This window comes from Arachis ipaensis, chromosome B03 (assembly GCF_000816755.2).
Source record: "Arachis ipaensis cultivar K30076 chromosome B03, Araip1.1, whole genome shotgun sequence".
NCBI lineage: Eukaryota > Viridiplantae > Streptophyta > Magnoliopsida > Fabales > Fabaceae > Arachis > Arachis ipaensis.
The window spans coordinates 120,232,322-120,248,166 of record NC_029787.2 but is presented as its reverse complement, the minus strand read 5'-3'; the positions used below and the strand labels follow the sequence as shown (position 1 = coordinate 120,248,166).

The following is a 15,845-nucleotide window of genomic DNA, read 5'->3' as shown; positions in this document are numbered from 1 at the left end:
GCACCGAATTAATGACATAACCAATCAAATTATTAGATAGCAGATGTCAAGCAATCAGTTGGGTGGCGCCACAATTTTTTTTTTTAAAACTTTTTTCAATTTTGTTTTTATTTTTTCAATATTCTCCCAATTCGGTAATTTTTTATCATATAAATAATCGAAGAAATATTGCTTCCTCTGTAAGATCATCAACACTTCCGGATCAACGATAAAAACAAATTACGATAACAATATTAAAAAAAGAAAATACTGCTTCAATTTTCTGATCTCGGATTTCTTCCCACTCTCAGATTTCAGAAAACCCTACATTCCCAATCCGGGGAAGAAGAACAAACAAGAAAAAAGAAAACCCTAGATTCATCCCCATTTTTGGAAGAAAGTGAGAATTTTTGCTGAGACCCAATTTTTGTCCGAGTGGATGACAACCGAAATTTGACTTTGATGTAGGTGTTAAACTCTTTCCACATACGGACCAAAGCTTGATTCGATTTTGCTCCGTTCTCTGCCACTGAATTTTTTATTCCCACCGTTTTATTACTTTTGGACGTTCTTTTGTGTGTTGAACACCCAGAAAGGGAAATCGAATAGTGAGAGTGGCATTGCTAACTGAATCCCGATTTGCGAAGGTGTTCGTTAAAATTCCGCAATTGAGAGTTTCATGTGTTGTGGGGTGTAAGCATTGGAAGATTGAAGGGTGTGTTGGAGATGATGATGAAGAGGGAGAGGGGCATGTGTTGATGTTGATGCTGAGGGTATAATGTCATTAGGTCTTCGTTCTTCTGGGAGTTATGGGTCTCTGCTTGAAAACGGAGTGTCACCAATTCAAGCAGCATCGGCACGCAAGGCTTCCAAGATGGTGAAGGAGAAAGATAAGGAGAGACTCTTCCTTTGGATCTGCAAGTTTGCTGGTCGCAAGAAGGTTGGAATGCTTTTCCTCTGCGCCATCTCCGCTGCCGTCTTCATCTGGGTTCTCTATGTTGGAAAAGGTTCCTATTCTCGATTCCTGTCTCTTGATTATGGTCTTGGAATGTGATTACTGCTGTTTTTCATGTCTCTGATTTTTCTGTTGTTGTTTGATCTATATAACTGACTCCACTTAATGGGGGCAAACTTTAGTTGGTTTTGCAATTTTCACTATGCAATTTTAGTATCGAATCCCTGTCTAGTTCGTCCTGTGTTAGGCTTAGTTTGGCTTGCAATTTCAGTTGTGATTCGCATCTGTTACTCGATTTCAGTTGAATTAGGATAGGACATAATGTTTGTTGTGTGGCTTGCCTTCAGGTGATGATTCTCCGGAAGGAAATGCCGTGCAGGGCATTAATGTTAATGAAAGCATGTCTATAGATGATTCCTCGCCTCTGATCTCTACTGCGGCAAGTGCCCTGGGCTTGACTACCAATCTGGCATTACCGCCTCCTCCCCCTAGTTATTTTTTGGGGTATAGTCTTCCAGAGGGGCATCCATGTAATAGCTTCACTCTTCCTCCCCCACCATCTGATCCAAAGCGTACCGGGCCACGGCGTAAGTCTTATTTTACGATTTTTGTGTGCTGTAAGAATTTATAGAAAATTTTGTATTTAAATAATTTGGAATTGCAGCCATTATCCATGCTTGTGTCATAGTTCTTCAAACTGCAGTAATTCATGATGATGCAGAGGATGAAGGATAATATAGATCTAGACTAATTATGTATATTCCTGGGTTGTTTATGTGCAGCATGCCCGGTATGTTACCTTCCTGTGGAAGAAGCTATTGAGCTGATGCCAAAGTCACCATCACCTTCACCAGTTCTTAAGAATTTAACTTATATCTATGAGGAAAATATAAGTAGATTTGGAGAATTCGGTGGCTCAGACTTTGGTGGATATCCTACTTTGAAGCAAAGGAATGAGTCTTTTGATATACAAGAATCAATGAGTGTGCACTGCGGGTATGTTTTTACCCTTTGTTCAATATTTCCCTGACTTATATCTATAGCCACTCAGGAATGTTCTTTTTGGTTATAATAATTAGACCTTCCCAGTAATAAAGCATATTCTATGTACCTTTCCACTGATACCAAACCATTCTGCACGTTCAATGACACATTGTGCATCTATCAGATTTGTAAGAGGAACTAAACCTGGCCACAACACAGGATTTGACATTGATGAAGCTGACATTCTTGAAATGGAGAAGTGTAATGGAGTAGTTGTTGCATCTGCCATATTTGGTCTGTATAATATGATATCTGCAGCTTTTTACTCTTTCAAACTAGTAATTGACTATAAACTGATTATATTGTTCAGGAAATTTTGACGAGATAAATGAGCCAGCAGATATAAGTACATATTCAAAGGAGACAGTGTGCTTCCTTATGTTTGTAGATGAAGAAACAGAAAAATATCTAAAGAGTTCAGGCAAGCTGGGAAGCAGCAAGATGATTGGCTTATGGAGAATTATCGTTGCTCATAATCTTCCTTACACAGATGCACGGCGGACGGGAAAGGTCAGAATTCTTATTTGGCAAGCACTAATGCCCAATTATGTCTATGAAATAGAAATTGACACATGGAATGTCTGCGTTACCATTTTTTCCCCTTATGGGTTATGCTCTTCTCTATGATTTGTTTGCTCATATATTAAGTTTATATTGTTGGCCAGGGTTTCTTATTTTCATAATCTTCTCTGAAGGAGTTAATATTGCCATGCTAACTTACACTGACTACATTGGGAGGGGAGGGGAAGAAATAATTAGCTCAGTGGATGTACTGTTAGTTGCTAGATCCTCTTGTAGTAGCATTATGATTCCTTTTAATTCAAAATGAAATTTTTAGCCTGTGTATGATACAGAAAGCCTCAAATCTCCGTTAGACGCTGTTGTGTATTCTATTTCCTAAAGTAGTACATTTATGCACCTATTAACTTCTATTAACTTTTCCCACAGATTCCGAAGCTTCTGTTACATAGATTGGTTCCAAATGCTCGCTATTCTATATGGGTTGATGGGAAGCTTAAGCTTGTTGTTGATCCATATAAAATTCTTGAAAGGTAGAATCTTCTTTGTTACTATTAATTATGAGTCATATTTTATACATTTGTTGTTTCCGACTACGCATGCAAGACGAATTTTTAATTTAACCTGCTACAGTACATGTTTTGGCACCTAAGCTACTTCTGTTCCGCCCATATTTAGGTTTTTGTGGAGGAAGAATGCAACTTTTGCAATATCAAAGCATTATAGGCGCTTTGATGTATTTGTTGAGGCCGAGGCAAACAAAGCTGCCAAAAAATATGATAATGCCTCTATCGACTTTCAGATTGAGTTTTACAAGCGAGAGGGATTGACCCCATATACAGAGGCCAAGCTTCCTCTTACAAGTGGTAGGAAAACCTTCCTATATCCATGTTGGATGAGATGCAACCGTTTCATTGTTTTTCTGAAACTTTGTGGCTGGTTTGCAGATGTTCCTGAAGGATGTGTTGTAATACGAGAGCATGTGCCGATTAGCAACCTTTTCACTTGTCTTTGGTTCAATGAAGTTGACAGATTTACTTCCAGGGACCAGATTAGTTTCTCAACCGTCAGGGATAAAATTTTGTCGAAGGTGGATTTTCATTTTAACATGTTCTTGGACTGTGAAAGACGCAACTTTGTGATTCAGGTATTTCCCCACAATCATGTTCGAGTATCTGATTAAACTATATGTATGCTGTCATAGTTTTTCTTTCCCGAAAAAAGATGGTGGTTCGGGCACAGGCACGAACGCACTTACTAACTTATACTGTGTTTTAGTAGTTTTTTCATTGTCTCTTGTTAATCTTATTTCAATTGATCAACCCCTACCCTCTCTTCTTTGTGAATGCAGAAATACCACAGGGATATATTGCTGCGGCTAGCTCCACCAGCGGGTCATGTCCAACCACCCCCTCCGCCAGCTCCAATTCTCGAGGTGGTCAGTGAAAAGGTTGTAAGTCCACCCAGCAGGAGAGGGCCGGGAAGGCGTGGAAGAGATAGGAAAACTGGTAATAGGCGCCACCGCAAAGTTGTTGCTGGAAGTAAAGACATGGACACAGCAAGTTAAAAAGAGTTTTGTCTGGGTGATTATACTATTTTTTTCTTTTGTTTCTGATATTCCACATACGAAAATCATTCATTGGAGAGCAGGAGGAGAAGATGCAAGATGTATGTTGTAATTTGATTCTCTCATTCTTTTTTTGTTATTTTGTGCAATTGTCTATCTAAATTAATTTTTTGTACATATAGCAACATCTTCAATAATTATTTATAAACATGGGTTACCACTGAATTCCTCACTTGGCAACCCATTCTGCTATAGTACTTTCCTCACATGACCTTGTTCTTTCTAATAACGCAATAGCAATATGAATAAAATAGAGGTCATTTATACGGTAAAGAGTTAAATATGTACAGATTTACAGATATTCTATGTGATGCAATGAGAAATGTACACGTACCTTAAATCATGTTCAGCATTGAGACACAGATGTCAGAGCCAACAGTTTCGTTACAGGGCTTGCCGGCATAGGCTCGCATAGTTTAGTTGAGCCTTCCAGAGTTTATGGCGTAACGGAGGATACTTTTATGGGTCAGTTCAAGAAGTTTTGTATGGGCCTTCACCGTTTTTTTTATGGGTTTTTTAATTGGATTCATTGTATGCTGAAGTTATGTCAAAAATCAGTTAATGTAGATATTTATGTCTAAAAAAAAGAAGCTGATGCTTATTTAAGAAGGTAGGAAATCATCCAAGAAGATAGCAAATGGCCACCCATGGGCAGAATAAAAAAAAACGGAATGAACACCTGAAAAATAAGTAGAAGAATAAAGGAAATGCTTCTGGATTCTTTTCACCTTTTTTATGTAAAATAATTAAGTTAATATACGATTAATCCAATATTTATTTTACATCATATTCTTCTAGTGATTGATGGTGAAGAATCGATCATGTTGAACTCTTTGAATTTTCAAAACATGGATAATAGTGTTAAGACAATAATAGCTAAGTTTCTGTGAGTTGTCACTACACCATAAAATTGTGATTGTGGTTGTAATCATTCTAGTCTTCTCTAGTACACAAATAAAATAATCCAGAGTCTTCACTTTAAAAACTACTCTACCTAATTGCCAATTTTGACATGAAACTATAATTAAAAAAAATCCTATGCAAAATAGTAAAACACATATTAAAGCTATCAATATTAAAGTTATCAACATGGATATGTGTCACTTAACTTGCTAATTAGACTTTAAAAAATTGTACATGTCAAATGGAGTATAAGATAGTTAATGATAAAAAATTATTTATATATTTATTTATTTTTTAATAAGCACAGACAAGCCAATAAGATTTACCAGTAAGTTTGAATTCGGCCTATTAACATATTAAGTTTTTATAACAGCGTGAGTCTATGCCTATTTTATAACAGTTTAGGTTAGACTAGGCCAAGATCAGATTATAGGCTGATGAGTTTAGAAAACTCTAAATTTAATTTGATGATGAACAAATATTATTAAAGTAATTAATTACAAAATTATTAATTTGATCATATTTCATACTTGCTTAATTAATAATTTTGTTGATGCATGTTTTACTCTTGGGCCAAAAAGGAAAGAAAAATTCAGCAAGCCCAATAGAGTATATTCAGCATTGATACAAATTATTTTGATTCTTATGGCTGAATTATTATGTTACTTGGGCCAGATTGAATTATTATTACTACAAGCTCAATTACAATCTTTGCTAAATAGGCCAAAGCATGGTCCGAAACCATTAAGCAAAGAAAGCAAAGTTCCTTTGCTTCCAATGGATCCCATTCTTTAAGTTGTGATGGATTTTAAATTCAATTAACTTGAATTAACTTGCATTGGAAATATGAGAGAGGTTTAGCACTTGATTTGATAGACATCATCAATGCTACACGCGAAGTGAGAAACTTAATTTACTTTATCACATTCATTAATTATTCAAGTTTCTCTTTCTTCACTCTCATCTCTCTTCTCCATTTTTTGTCACCTCACAGAGAAAGAATGGAAGCTAAGCCTAGTCACCGAAAAAAAAGAGAAGCAAGTTACAAGACCATTGAAATGATGGCAAGAAAAAGAAAACAAAAAATATATTGTGACTGAGATCTTCAACCAAAAAAGGTAAGTATGGTGAAGTAAGCTCAGCCTCTCCATACCAAAAATAGAAGAGAAGATTTCGGTCAGAGGAAGAAGATCCTTGGAGGGATGACTTGACTCTAATTTTGCTCAACCATCACAGGAGGTAGCTATAGTAGCTACGTGATGGAGAAGGCAGAAGTTGGAGTAGATGAAGCTGTCATCATCAAGAGTGCATCAAGGGCTAGGAGTCCTTCTTGGAGTGCAAGACAAGATGGATGGCTCGGATTGATAATTATTGGTGACCAAGGAAGACCCAGAGGTAATTGCATGTTGGTCATTACATTCGGTTACCTCTCCTCTCTCTCTCTCTCTCTCTGGCCGAACCGGTTTCGCATGAAGAAGAAGAAGTTTAGCTTGGTTTTTGGTTTCAACCATGGAGGCTTCTCCTTTTATAAATAAGGGAGAACAGTCAGGGCTTGAAGCAAGGAGTGAGAGTGCAAGACATAGTGTTCACATAGCTACCTAAGCTAACAAAAGTTCTTCTCCTTCAATGTATTCTATTTTGTATTTTTCTATTTAATTTTGTCTGTCTTGAGTCTCATAGAAAAAGGTAAATAGTGAGGTTTGTATGAAAAAGTCATAGAGCAGAAAAAGGCATAGAGTGCAAAATTAAAAGAAAAAGCCATAGATGTCCTTAGAGGTCCTTTGTACATCTGTGTTGTGTTTCATGATTCTGTGGGAATCCCCTTGTAAGTTGGGTTAGCACTTAGCAGTTGAAAGCTTGGGAGTGACCAAGTCAAGTTCAGTCTAGGTTTAGATTCTGGACTTGTCCCGGATAGGAAGGGTAGTTCCTAGGGAGTATTGGAGTCTGTAATCAAAGATGATTATAGTGAAATTCCATTATTGTTGTGATGGAGACTGGAGGTAGGCTGCATTGCACTTAGCAGCTGAACCAGGACATATCTTGGTGTGATTTTCTCTCTCTTCTACTCCATTTTTGTTTTTGCTGCATAGGAGACAAAATTGAAAAATATCTCCTGACTGGTCACGAGACAAAACGAAAAAGTCTCTTGACTAGGCACGAGACAAAAATAAAAATATCTCCTCAAGTGCTCTAAAAGATAGCAAGAGTTACAAAACAAAAAGGGGTTAAGATTCAACATTATTTTTCAATAATACATCACCGTTTTTTACTATTCAAATCAATAATAATAATAATATATATTTTTTTATTAATAAAAATAGCGTAATAAATTGTATAATGTCTTTTGAGCCACTAATTTAAAAGACAACTCCCTTTTGATTTTCAAACTATTTGCCATTCAATTATTTTTTTTCTTTTTGCTCACGATGCCATTGACATCAATGGTAACTTCTTCACAACTCACTTATTTAGGGTCTTTGCATCTAATACAACATGATTTGAATTTTTTTTTAATTTTCACTATACTGTATTTTTTTTTTTTGTAGTAATTTTCACTATACTGTGTAACAAAACAAAATAGTAAACCAAATTCACCTTAAACCCATTAGCAACTCTTGACCAAAAATAAAAACACCCATATGCAACTGGCCTACAGAAACCGAAATAATGATTGGATTCACTGTCAAAAAATGGAGCCCAATACTTCATTATCCCGTTTGAGTTTAAGCATTCCACTGAACGTTAAGCCAAGCCAATTTATAGTGTGGCGCCTTTGAAGCTATGTCCCAAGTCACCGACAACCCACCCACATGTATCATGATGACGTCAGAAAAAAGAATATCTGTAAATCTGCCTCTGTATCGTAGAACGACCCTAAAATAGAACTGATACTTCTTGAGCAATTATAATTTGAAGTTGGCTTACTCTACTTAAATCTGTCCGAGTATTGTTTTCTTTTCCCAATCCCTTCAAGAAGATTTCCTTTTTGAAAACACCTTTATAACTTAAAAATTAGCTTGCATCTTAAGAAAATGTAAAATGTAAATCACCAAAAGCAACTTCTTATAGTTGGCATTGAACTCTATGAAATACACTTATATGGCATAGGGAAGATTATAACAGATTAAATTTGCATTAAATAAAGGATTTAAACATAAGAAAGAAATAAATAAATACTGTTAGTCACTATGTAATGCTCTCTCTTTTGTTTATTTCCTAAATATATTTGTATTCTTCCAAGGAATTTGGATGCAAGCAAGTGTTCCATCCAGGGAACTATAGGAGGAAATATTTGCTATTAGTTATTACTTATTAGGAGTTTGGTTTGTCTTAATATTTATCACTTATTTTTGTACTGCATTTTGCAACTTTACTGTGACCGTGGCTATTTATTTAGTCCCAAAACGACGCCGTAAAGGGCTGGAGGCACCCTTAATTAAATAGTTGGAGCAAGGAAAACGAAGAAAGATAACAATGGCGCTAAGAACTCGATTCTTCACTCTCACTCCCCAAATCCCATTTCCTTCATCAACATCATCATCTTTCTCACTCCTCTCTCTGCGGCGCCCTCTTCCCCGTTCAGCAACCTTCTCCTCCTCTGCAGCCGCCGTCCAAACGGTGCTATTCGTCCCGCCGGGAGTGGAGCCCCAAGAAGTCGACGATTCAATGGTTCTTCCAGGATCCAACATCGTAATCGGACCCTACGCAGGCGATTCCCGCATTAAGGGTGTGGAGTTCGTGAAGAGTAGCGGCAAGGCCAGGGACTGCCCCAAAGATGACCGACCCGAATTCGCCATATTAGGTCGCTCCAATGTCGGCAAGTCTTCTCTTATCAATTCCCTTGTTCGCAAGAAAGAGATTGCCCTCACCTCCAAGAAACCAGGTCATTCTCCTTCCTTCCTTCTTCTTCTTCTTCTTATGTGTGATGTGTAGAGCTAATTTAGTTTCTTGCACTTACAGGGAAGACGCAGCTTATCAATCACTTCTTGGTCAACAAAAGCTGGTACCTTGTGGATTTGCCTGGTTATGGGTCAGTCACTCCCTCACAGCATTACTCAATGTCTTATACTTTATGTTTATGTTTCTTTCTTATTCTGTATGTGTGTGTAATTTTAATTATTATGAAATCAAATCAACAGGCTCTAGTGGGCAATATTATTAACTAAGTCTACATCTTATTAGTGTAAAATTTGCAAAGCTGATTCCTTTCCCTTATTTGCTTCATAAAGGTATCTTTTGTGGGGGGAAGGAGGATATTTGTTTATTCTGAAACAATGGAGCTAAGCTAGGTATCCTCCTTGTTTGACTTGGTTAATAATAATTCAAGTTTCTTTGAATACTTTCGGTACCTATGTTGCTCCACAGGCTTGCCATGTTTTCTTCAATTATGTTCTTCCATGATTCCATCCATGTCCTTTTTTCCCCAAGGTTCCTTTTAAGTTGGAGGGGATTGAGCATTGTTGATTGTGTTTGACTTTTGTGCAGCTTTGCTAAAGCGCCTGAAGCTGCTAAAATGGACTGGTCCTCGTTCACCAAAGGGTACTTTTTGAATAGAGATACTCTCGTGGCTGTCTTGCTTCTCATTGATGCAAGTGTTCCACCTCAAAAGATCGACTTGGATTGTGCGAATTGGCTTGGACGCAATAATGTATGGTGCTTTTTCATATCGAGTCCTAAAATTAATACTGTTAAATGTTGAGATTCAAGTCTAAATTTCACTAATGGTTAAACCTCCATGAATTTCAGATACCAATCACTTTTGTTTTCACCAAATGTGACAAAATAAAGGTGGCAAAGGGGAAAAGGCCTGATGAGAACATAAGGGATTTTCAAGAAATAATCAGGCAAAACTACAAGATACATCCCCCTTGGATCATGACCAGCAGTGTAACTGGAATGGGCAGAGATGACCTTCTCTTGCATATGTCACAGTTGAGAAACTATTGGGATCAATAGAAGAAATTCTAAAATCCAAGCACATGCGATGCTCTACAAGAACATGTAGGAGCCAGTTGAAATTACAGATGGAAAAGCTACGGGTTTCAATTATATTGCACATGGTATTTCAGCTGGATCTTTCTTCAGAATGTTTGTTCTCCTTGAACAGCTGCCTCATGTAGACCATATATTACATGGGATCTAGCTTGACTTGTTGCCCGGTACTGGATCGTTATACATTGATTCGTTAATAGTCCTACACTCCTGCTAGATATTTAAAGGGCTAGAAAATTGCAGGGAAATGCTATTTGTTTCACTTTTATGTTAGACTTCCTCTGCAATTTTTGCAATAGCTAAACAAAGTAGATGGTTTGATGTATCTTTTGAAGCACAGATAAACAAAGCTGTTGGGTAGTTACTCTATTGGTTTTCTGTTTGAATTGTATTAGAGGGAAGGCACATATTTGTTGCACATATCTTTATCCCTATTGTTATAACATATTTTACAAGAATTCGCTCTATACTTTCCAGTGCCTTGTTTTTGTCATGGACATGTTTGTTGCAGGTTATACACCATTTTCGTTTAACACACTATACTTTTGAGTGTCAATTTATTTTTCTGGTTTCTATTTCTCGCTAAGAAAGTAGAGTTGCTATATTCTTTTGGGCTTGCACTGTTGGTAGTAAATAATATAAATATGGTTATCAAGAAGTCAGAAAATAGGAAACCTCTATCTATTGGTAAATATAATAATAGAAGTTAGGTATTTCCAACATGCACAGAGTTGAACTTTGACTCAGCTGTAGACGTGTGTCATCCTTCCATACCTTGGAAATTCTGTCTCTTGCTTATGTTGGCATTCCAATTCAAAGTACTACGAATCTTTGCCTCAAAAAACCCAAAGAACTTTGTTGCTCCAAGATGATAGGCGGAGGATTATGAATTTATATGAATATGGTGTTGAGAGAATAAAGAATCATGTGAAATTCCAAGAAGAATGGGGTCGCAGTCAGCATTTGGGATGATATGCATGCTCCACTCAGTGATCAAGACCTCCGATTCCTTCTCCGGGGTGCTCCTTGTCACCATTGTCTTCATCCTCTTCAGGGTATCCTTCGTTAAGGACAAGGACTTCCAGGCCTTCTTCGCCGAAGGCTGCACCCTCCTCTGCATCGTCATGGCCTTTTGGAGGGGATCCTTTGAGAGGAAGTCAAGGACTTTGCCTGCGATTGGCTTCACCAAAGCGTCAGGGACGCCCTCTTGGAGAGAGAAGTACGATTAAATTAACAACCATGTTTGTGCGTTTTGGATAAGTAGGATTATATACAAATGAGGATGGTATCTAAAGAATTTGTTAGTTCCCTTTATCTTGGATTTGTGATTGTTTTCTGGAATGGTGTATGACCCAATAACTTGCAATACCCCCACCATGAATAGCTGTGACTATAATATGTTCACTTGACATACCTCACTTCCGAAGTGTTTTGCAGGTAATATCTCCAAGGCATGATTTAGCATGAATGCTCAAGCTATCCGGTTAGAGCATTTCTCTTTTTAGTTATTACGGATGAATGCATTGTTTGCGGTATTCATTGGCAACTATAGGAAGCATAGGAACACATTTATTCTGTTCTTGATTACACCATTTGAATTCATCTATCGTGAATATTTTTAATTTCTAACATTTGACTTGACCGTAAATTTCTACTCAACCCTTTTTTTAGAGGTTAATTTAAGAAATCCTTTACTTTCATTTTATTTTATTTGATATTTTTATAAGGTAACAAATGATGAATTATGCCCCCTAAGGTGAGAACAATAGGACATTGCTCTGTCGCACATATTAGAATGTTAAGCTGTTACACTATTTGGCACCCCTCTTCCTGTGACCCCTTGATCTGACCATGGCATAAGCAATTCATATGGTGTAACTCCAACACCACATCTGTTCCTAAGTTTTTTATCAGCATTTCTTTTCTCAATCTCCGTCTCAATATTTTTTATTTCCATTGAAAATTGTTTGAAGGCATCAATGATCTTAGGCTCTTCCAACCAAAAACACAAGTCATTTCTGTCTCCTATGTACTCCTCTTCCGGCGAGTGCGCAGAGCCTATGCTAGTCACAGCCATGAACTTTGCTGCTTGAGATAAACTCGGAAGTGATGACTCAAAGTATCTCTGTGGATCCATGACAAAGTCTATGTAGTCAAGATCACCCTCCTTGGGAATTAGTTTTCGCATCAACGCCGGCCGCATTGGAACATATCCACCGTAGTGGTATTGGCTAAAGTTCAACACTGCATGTTGTGCTGTTACAATCCAAATAATGGTGGTCAAGATGGAGATGAGATTTTCAGGGGTGGAAAGTTTAGGCCACCAGCTAGCGTTTTTATGATCAGGGTGTCCGAGATTGATGAATTCTTTGTACCAAGATTGAAGTTCATAGTCAGATGAAATGGCGTCAACGTCTTTGTAGTAATGGTTCACATAAGTCTTAACCAATTTCTCTATGCTGGACCATATGAGGAGTCCATCAGCTGCATAGGGATAATCTTCAATGACTAATCTAACACCTTGTGGTTGTGATTCATCAGGAACCGCTAAGCCTCTGCATAAAGTTGAAACTACAAGAGATTATGATTTATGAGATTATAAGTCATAACCATAGAACAATTGTATAATGTATATTACCTTCTTATTAGATCGGTAGGAAGACCTTCTTGGTCAAATTGCCACCAATCTCTGTATGCAGCAGAAGTGATCTGCATAGAATATTTTCCAGGACCGAAGTTAGTCTCTAAGATACCTCCGGCGTTGATGAGTGTCTCACGAGCTGTGGCGTTTGTCTTGAGTGTGTAACGCATATGGGGATGCAGAAGCTTGTATATAGGATGCATAACACTCAGTTGTCGATGAGCAGCAATTATGAATGGTTCCATAGTTGCATGTATTCTTAACCTGTTATCATATTTACAAATTGTTAAAGAAATGCGTTATTTGTGCTCATTCTGTCTTATATACTAATTCGACACACACTCCCTCCACCAATTAGAGTTTCATACCAGTGGTGCAGATATGTATGAACAAAAGCATCATTAGAGCAAACATGAGCTTTGCCAAGTTGCCAGAGCCATTTGGTGGTGGTGTCTACAGGAGGGGTGAGCACTTGCTTGGATGAGGTGTTTGGATCCATTGTCGGCAGAGCAAGCTGTATAGCAATGGGTTTTAGAGTTCCCATTTTGGTGAGGAAGAAAATTGTGGTGGTTGCATAAGCTTTGCGGTCATCAAGAGCATTAATTCGATCAACAAAGGGTAGGAAGATATCATGATAGTCCAATATGAACAACTTCTTGTGTTCCAATGCCTACAATTTGAAAGCAGAGAAATAATATGTTATGTTATGTTGTGAACTTGGAATGATAACCATTTCCATTTTTACCTGTTGGATGGACATCCCATCGATGTGGTCTATAATGTGTTCTTCTTTTAGTGCTGACTTACAGGGATCCAATTTGCTCACTGGTGGGAAAACCTTTTTGGAGTGGAAAATGACAAAGTTAAGCATCAGAAAGCTTGGTGTCAAGTTTAGAAATGCTACGATAAACCTTGGTGAGACATTACTAGCTACTAGGTACCTTTAGCCTTTCAATACTGAGAGGATTTAGCCCTGCTAGAACTTGGCGTCCAAATTCATCATCTTCTAAAAAGTGTGATTTTCCTCCTGAATATCATTTAACCCCCTTTAAACAATTTGTTTATCTAAAACAAGAAAACACACCATTCGATGTCCACTTACTTGAAAATATCTTTGGAGGATCAAATTTAAAAAGTTCTTCTATAGTGCCACCCAAATTAGAATGAGAGTGCCTTGACTCCCTGATGAAGTTATGAATGTTGAGAACACCTTCATTGCCCATCTTATCTAATAATGCAGGAACAATGTTCCTAGCAATCGCAATCAATTTCGCTCGATCAAGGGCATGCTTCTTTATGTCTGCTAGTTCCTCATCTCTAGGAACGTATATTGACTCTGATCCACTAGGCCTTGATTCCGCATGTGAATCTAAAAAGTAAACGATATCATCACACCCGCATTTCTAGTTAGGTGAAAACTCACATGCAGTTTTCTTCATGTGAAGTTGATAGTTGAGAATCGTTAGATGATTTGGCGTGTTTGACTAAATTATCATTTAACAGTTCTCGGCTATCAACTTCGCATTTTTCAACGTGAAATTGAAGTTACCAATTCTAGTAGGTGGACGTCCAGTGCGGCAACGTGTGGGATAAGGGTTGTTTTGGCCACCAAGTGTTGGCCTTTCATACTCATATCCCTTGTCAGGATCACCCAAATCGTTATACACATCATACTCATATATTCTGTCACATGATTTTCTATGCCCTCTACCATCGCCTCTCATCTGCCTTAGCTCTCTTTCTCTAACTTGTTTCAATCCAATTGGTGTCTCAAAAGGGAGATACACCTGCCACGTAAGAATTTGATTATTCTAATAATTAATAACTTGGAACATGTATATTTTTCATAGTTAAATTGTTACCTTGTTAAAGAAGAAAATTCTCTTGTGGGGATCAATTTTATTTACAGGCTGCACCCAAGACTTGCATGGAAAATGAAGATTTAGTTGTTGAATGTTTATGCTGTCCAAGAAGAGCTCACTGTGATAGCGATTAAGGACAGCAACTGCTCCAGGTACTCCAAAATCAGAGTCCACACAGAATTCAACTTTGTAGGTGTTGATGCTTCCTTCACCTCCCAATACGACGTCGTTTTCGGGCCACTCCAACACTATTTCCTCGCTCAACTTTGCCTCCGTACCATCTTCATTTCATATTTCATATATATGATACATAATAACGCATCAAAATTGAAGTAAACAAAAGCAATTGTAGTATACATATCGACAAGGTTGAAAGAGAAAGAGATTCTTACTAGGACCAAGTTGATGAGTGCTAACAAGCTGGAGAACAAGACCTTTGTTGGCGTGGGGTTGAACAGTAGGCCTAAAAATGTTGACGAGAGTTTTCATGTTGCTTGCAAACACCTTATTATTGTTGTTGTTGTTACCACTTCTCACGGCAACCTCCGCAGTTAACTTGGTTATGGTGGTTGTGTTCATATCCCTCTTCTCACTCTCAATCAAAGCCGCCACTACAGTGGGTGCAATTTGCTTCTGCCTCGCTCTAACTATGTTGTTGGTTCCACCACGAATACATGAAAGCATCATGAATCTCCTTTCTTGGCATAGTGGAGATCCATTATTATGATGTAGATGTAGGGGGAATGTATCCAAGAGCGCTAGCATAACACTCTTTGTCCCTGCAGCCATTGTATTTGTTCTTAACTATGGTTACTGAGGAAGCTATGTATGTGTATATATATAATCCATTTGCCAATTTTCCTAAATTATTTATACACTGAAGGCTTCACGAGGTTAATCAATGATGAGCGGGGATGTATAAAATAAGTCACGCTCCTACACTGGTAGCTATTGTGGTTACACCACTTTCTTCGAGTGAATTTTTAAGAAATTTCTTTTTGAATTATTTTTTTATTTATAAAAAAATAAAAATAATTTTATATTTAAATATTTTATACAAAATTTTTTTATTTGTTTAGATATAATAATATAAAAATAATTTTTTATTTATTTATTACGTGAAAAAATATCTTTTTTTAAGAGATTTTTAAAAAAAATGTAAATTATAACTTCTCAAAAAAGTTTTTTTAATTTTCTAGTGATTTTATTTTTACTATTAAAAATAAAGATCATAATGAGAAGATGTTTTTGACATCGGGCCTGCTACACATACAAGCAAAAACGAGTTACAAGTTTTACAAGTTGGCCCAGCCCATAAACAAT

At 37.3% G+C, this 15,845-nt stretch overlaps 3 protein-coding genes across 3 annotated transcripts; 2 read left to right on the top strand and 1 right to left on the bottom strand.

Annotated features, from left to right (window-relative positions):
• LOC107631224 lies at positions 171-4,316 on the top strand. Its single transcript, XM_016334590.2, has 9 exons — positions 171-986; positions 1,282-1,521; positions 1,717-1,930; positions 2,103-2,212; positions 2,289-2,488; positions 2,927-3,030; positions 3,176-3,363; positions 3,445-3,644; positions 3,849-4,316. The coding sequence occupies exons 1-9, from the start codon at positions 758-760 to the stop codon at positions 4,062-4,064; spliced, it is 1,701 nt and encodes a 566-aa protein (XP_016190076.1). The 5' UTR covers positions 171-757; the 3' UTR covers positions 4,065-4,316.
• On the top strand, positions 8,384-10,559 carry LOC107631226 (GTP-binding protein At2g22870). Its single transcript, XM_016334592.2, has 4 exons — positions 8,384-8,910; positions 8,988-9,057; positions 9,513-9,675; positions 9,774-10,559. The coding sequence occupies exons 1-4, from the start codon at positions 8,502-8,504 to the stop codon at positions 9,981-9,983; spliced, it is 852 nt and encodes a 283-aa protein (XP_016190078.1). The 5' UTR covers positions 8,384-8,501; the 3' UTR covers positions 9,984-10,559.
• LOC107631225 (linoleate 13S-lipoxygenase 3-1, chloroplastic) lies at positions 11,567-15,374 on the bottom strand. The gene is made up of 9 exons (XM_016334591.2): positions 14,915-15,374; positions 14,523-14,803; positions 14,210-14,447; positions 13,763-14,029; positions 13,602-13,687; positions 13,406-13,498; positions 13,029-13,330; positions 12,658-12,924; positions 11,567-12,574 (listed from the first exon to the last, which is right to left on the bottom strand). The coding sequence occupies exons 1-9, from the start codon at positions 15,309-15,311 to the stop codon at positions 11,818-11,820; spliced, it is 2,688 nt and encodes an 895-aa protein (XP_016190077.1). The 5' UTR covers positions 15,312-15,374; the 3' UTR covers positions 11,567-11,817.

What these genes read in the sequence shown, in the direction of transcription:
- LOC107631224 (XM_016334590.2), top strand. Translation starts at nt 758, where the DNA reads ATGTCATTAGGTCTTCGTTCTTCTGGGAGTTATGGGTCTCTGCTTGAA. An exon ending in GGTTCTCTATGTTGGAAAAG is followed by an intron (nt 987 to 1,281) that starts GTTCCTATTCTC and finishes GCTTGCCTTCAG; the next exon opens with GTGATGATTCTCCGGAAGGA. An exon ending in CCATATAAAATTCTTGAAAG is followed by an intron (nt 3,031 to 3,175) that starts GTAGAATCTTCT and finishes GCCCATATTTAG; the next exon opens with GTTTTTGTGGAGGAAGAATG.
- LOC107631226 (XM_016334592.2), top strand. Translation starts at nt 8,502, where the DNA reads ATGGCGCTAAGAACTCGATTCTTCACTCTCACTCCCCAAATCCCATTT. An exon ending in CCTCACCTCCAAGAAACCAG is followed by an intron (nt 8,911 to 8,987) that starts GTCATTCTCCTT and finishes TTGCACTTACAG; the next exon opens with GGAAGACGCAGCTTATCAAT. An exon ending in ATTGGCTTGGACGCAATAAT is followed by an intron (nt 9,676 to 9,773) that starts GTATGGTGCTTT and finishes CATGAATTTCAG; the next exon opens with ATACCAATCACTTTTGTTTT.
- LOC107631225 (XM_016334591.2), bottom strand. Translation starts at nt 15,311, where the DNA reads ATGGCTGCAGGGACAAAGAGTGTTATGCTAGCGCTCTTGGATACATTC. An exon ending in TCCTCCAAAGATATTTTCAA is followed by an intron (nt 13,688 to 13,762) that starts GTAAGTGGACAT and finishes AATGATATTCAG; the next exon opens with GAGGAAAATCACACTTTTTA. An exon ending in ATGGGATGTCCATCCAACAG is followed by an intron (nt 13,331 to 13,405) that starts GTAAAAATGGAA and finishes TTCAAATTGTAG; the next exon opens with GCATTGGAACACAAGAAGTT.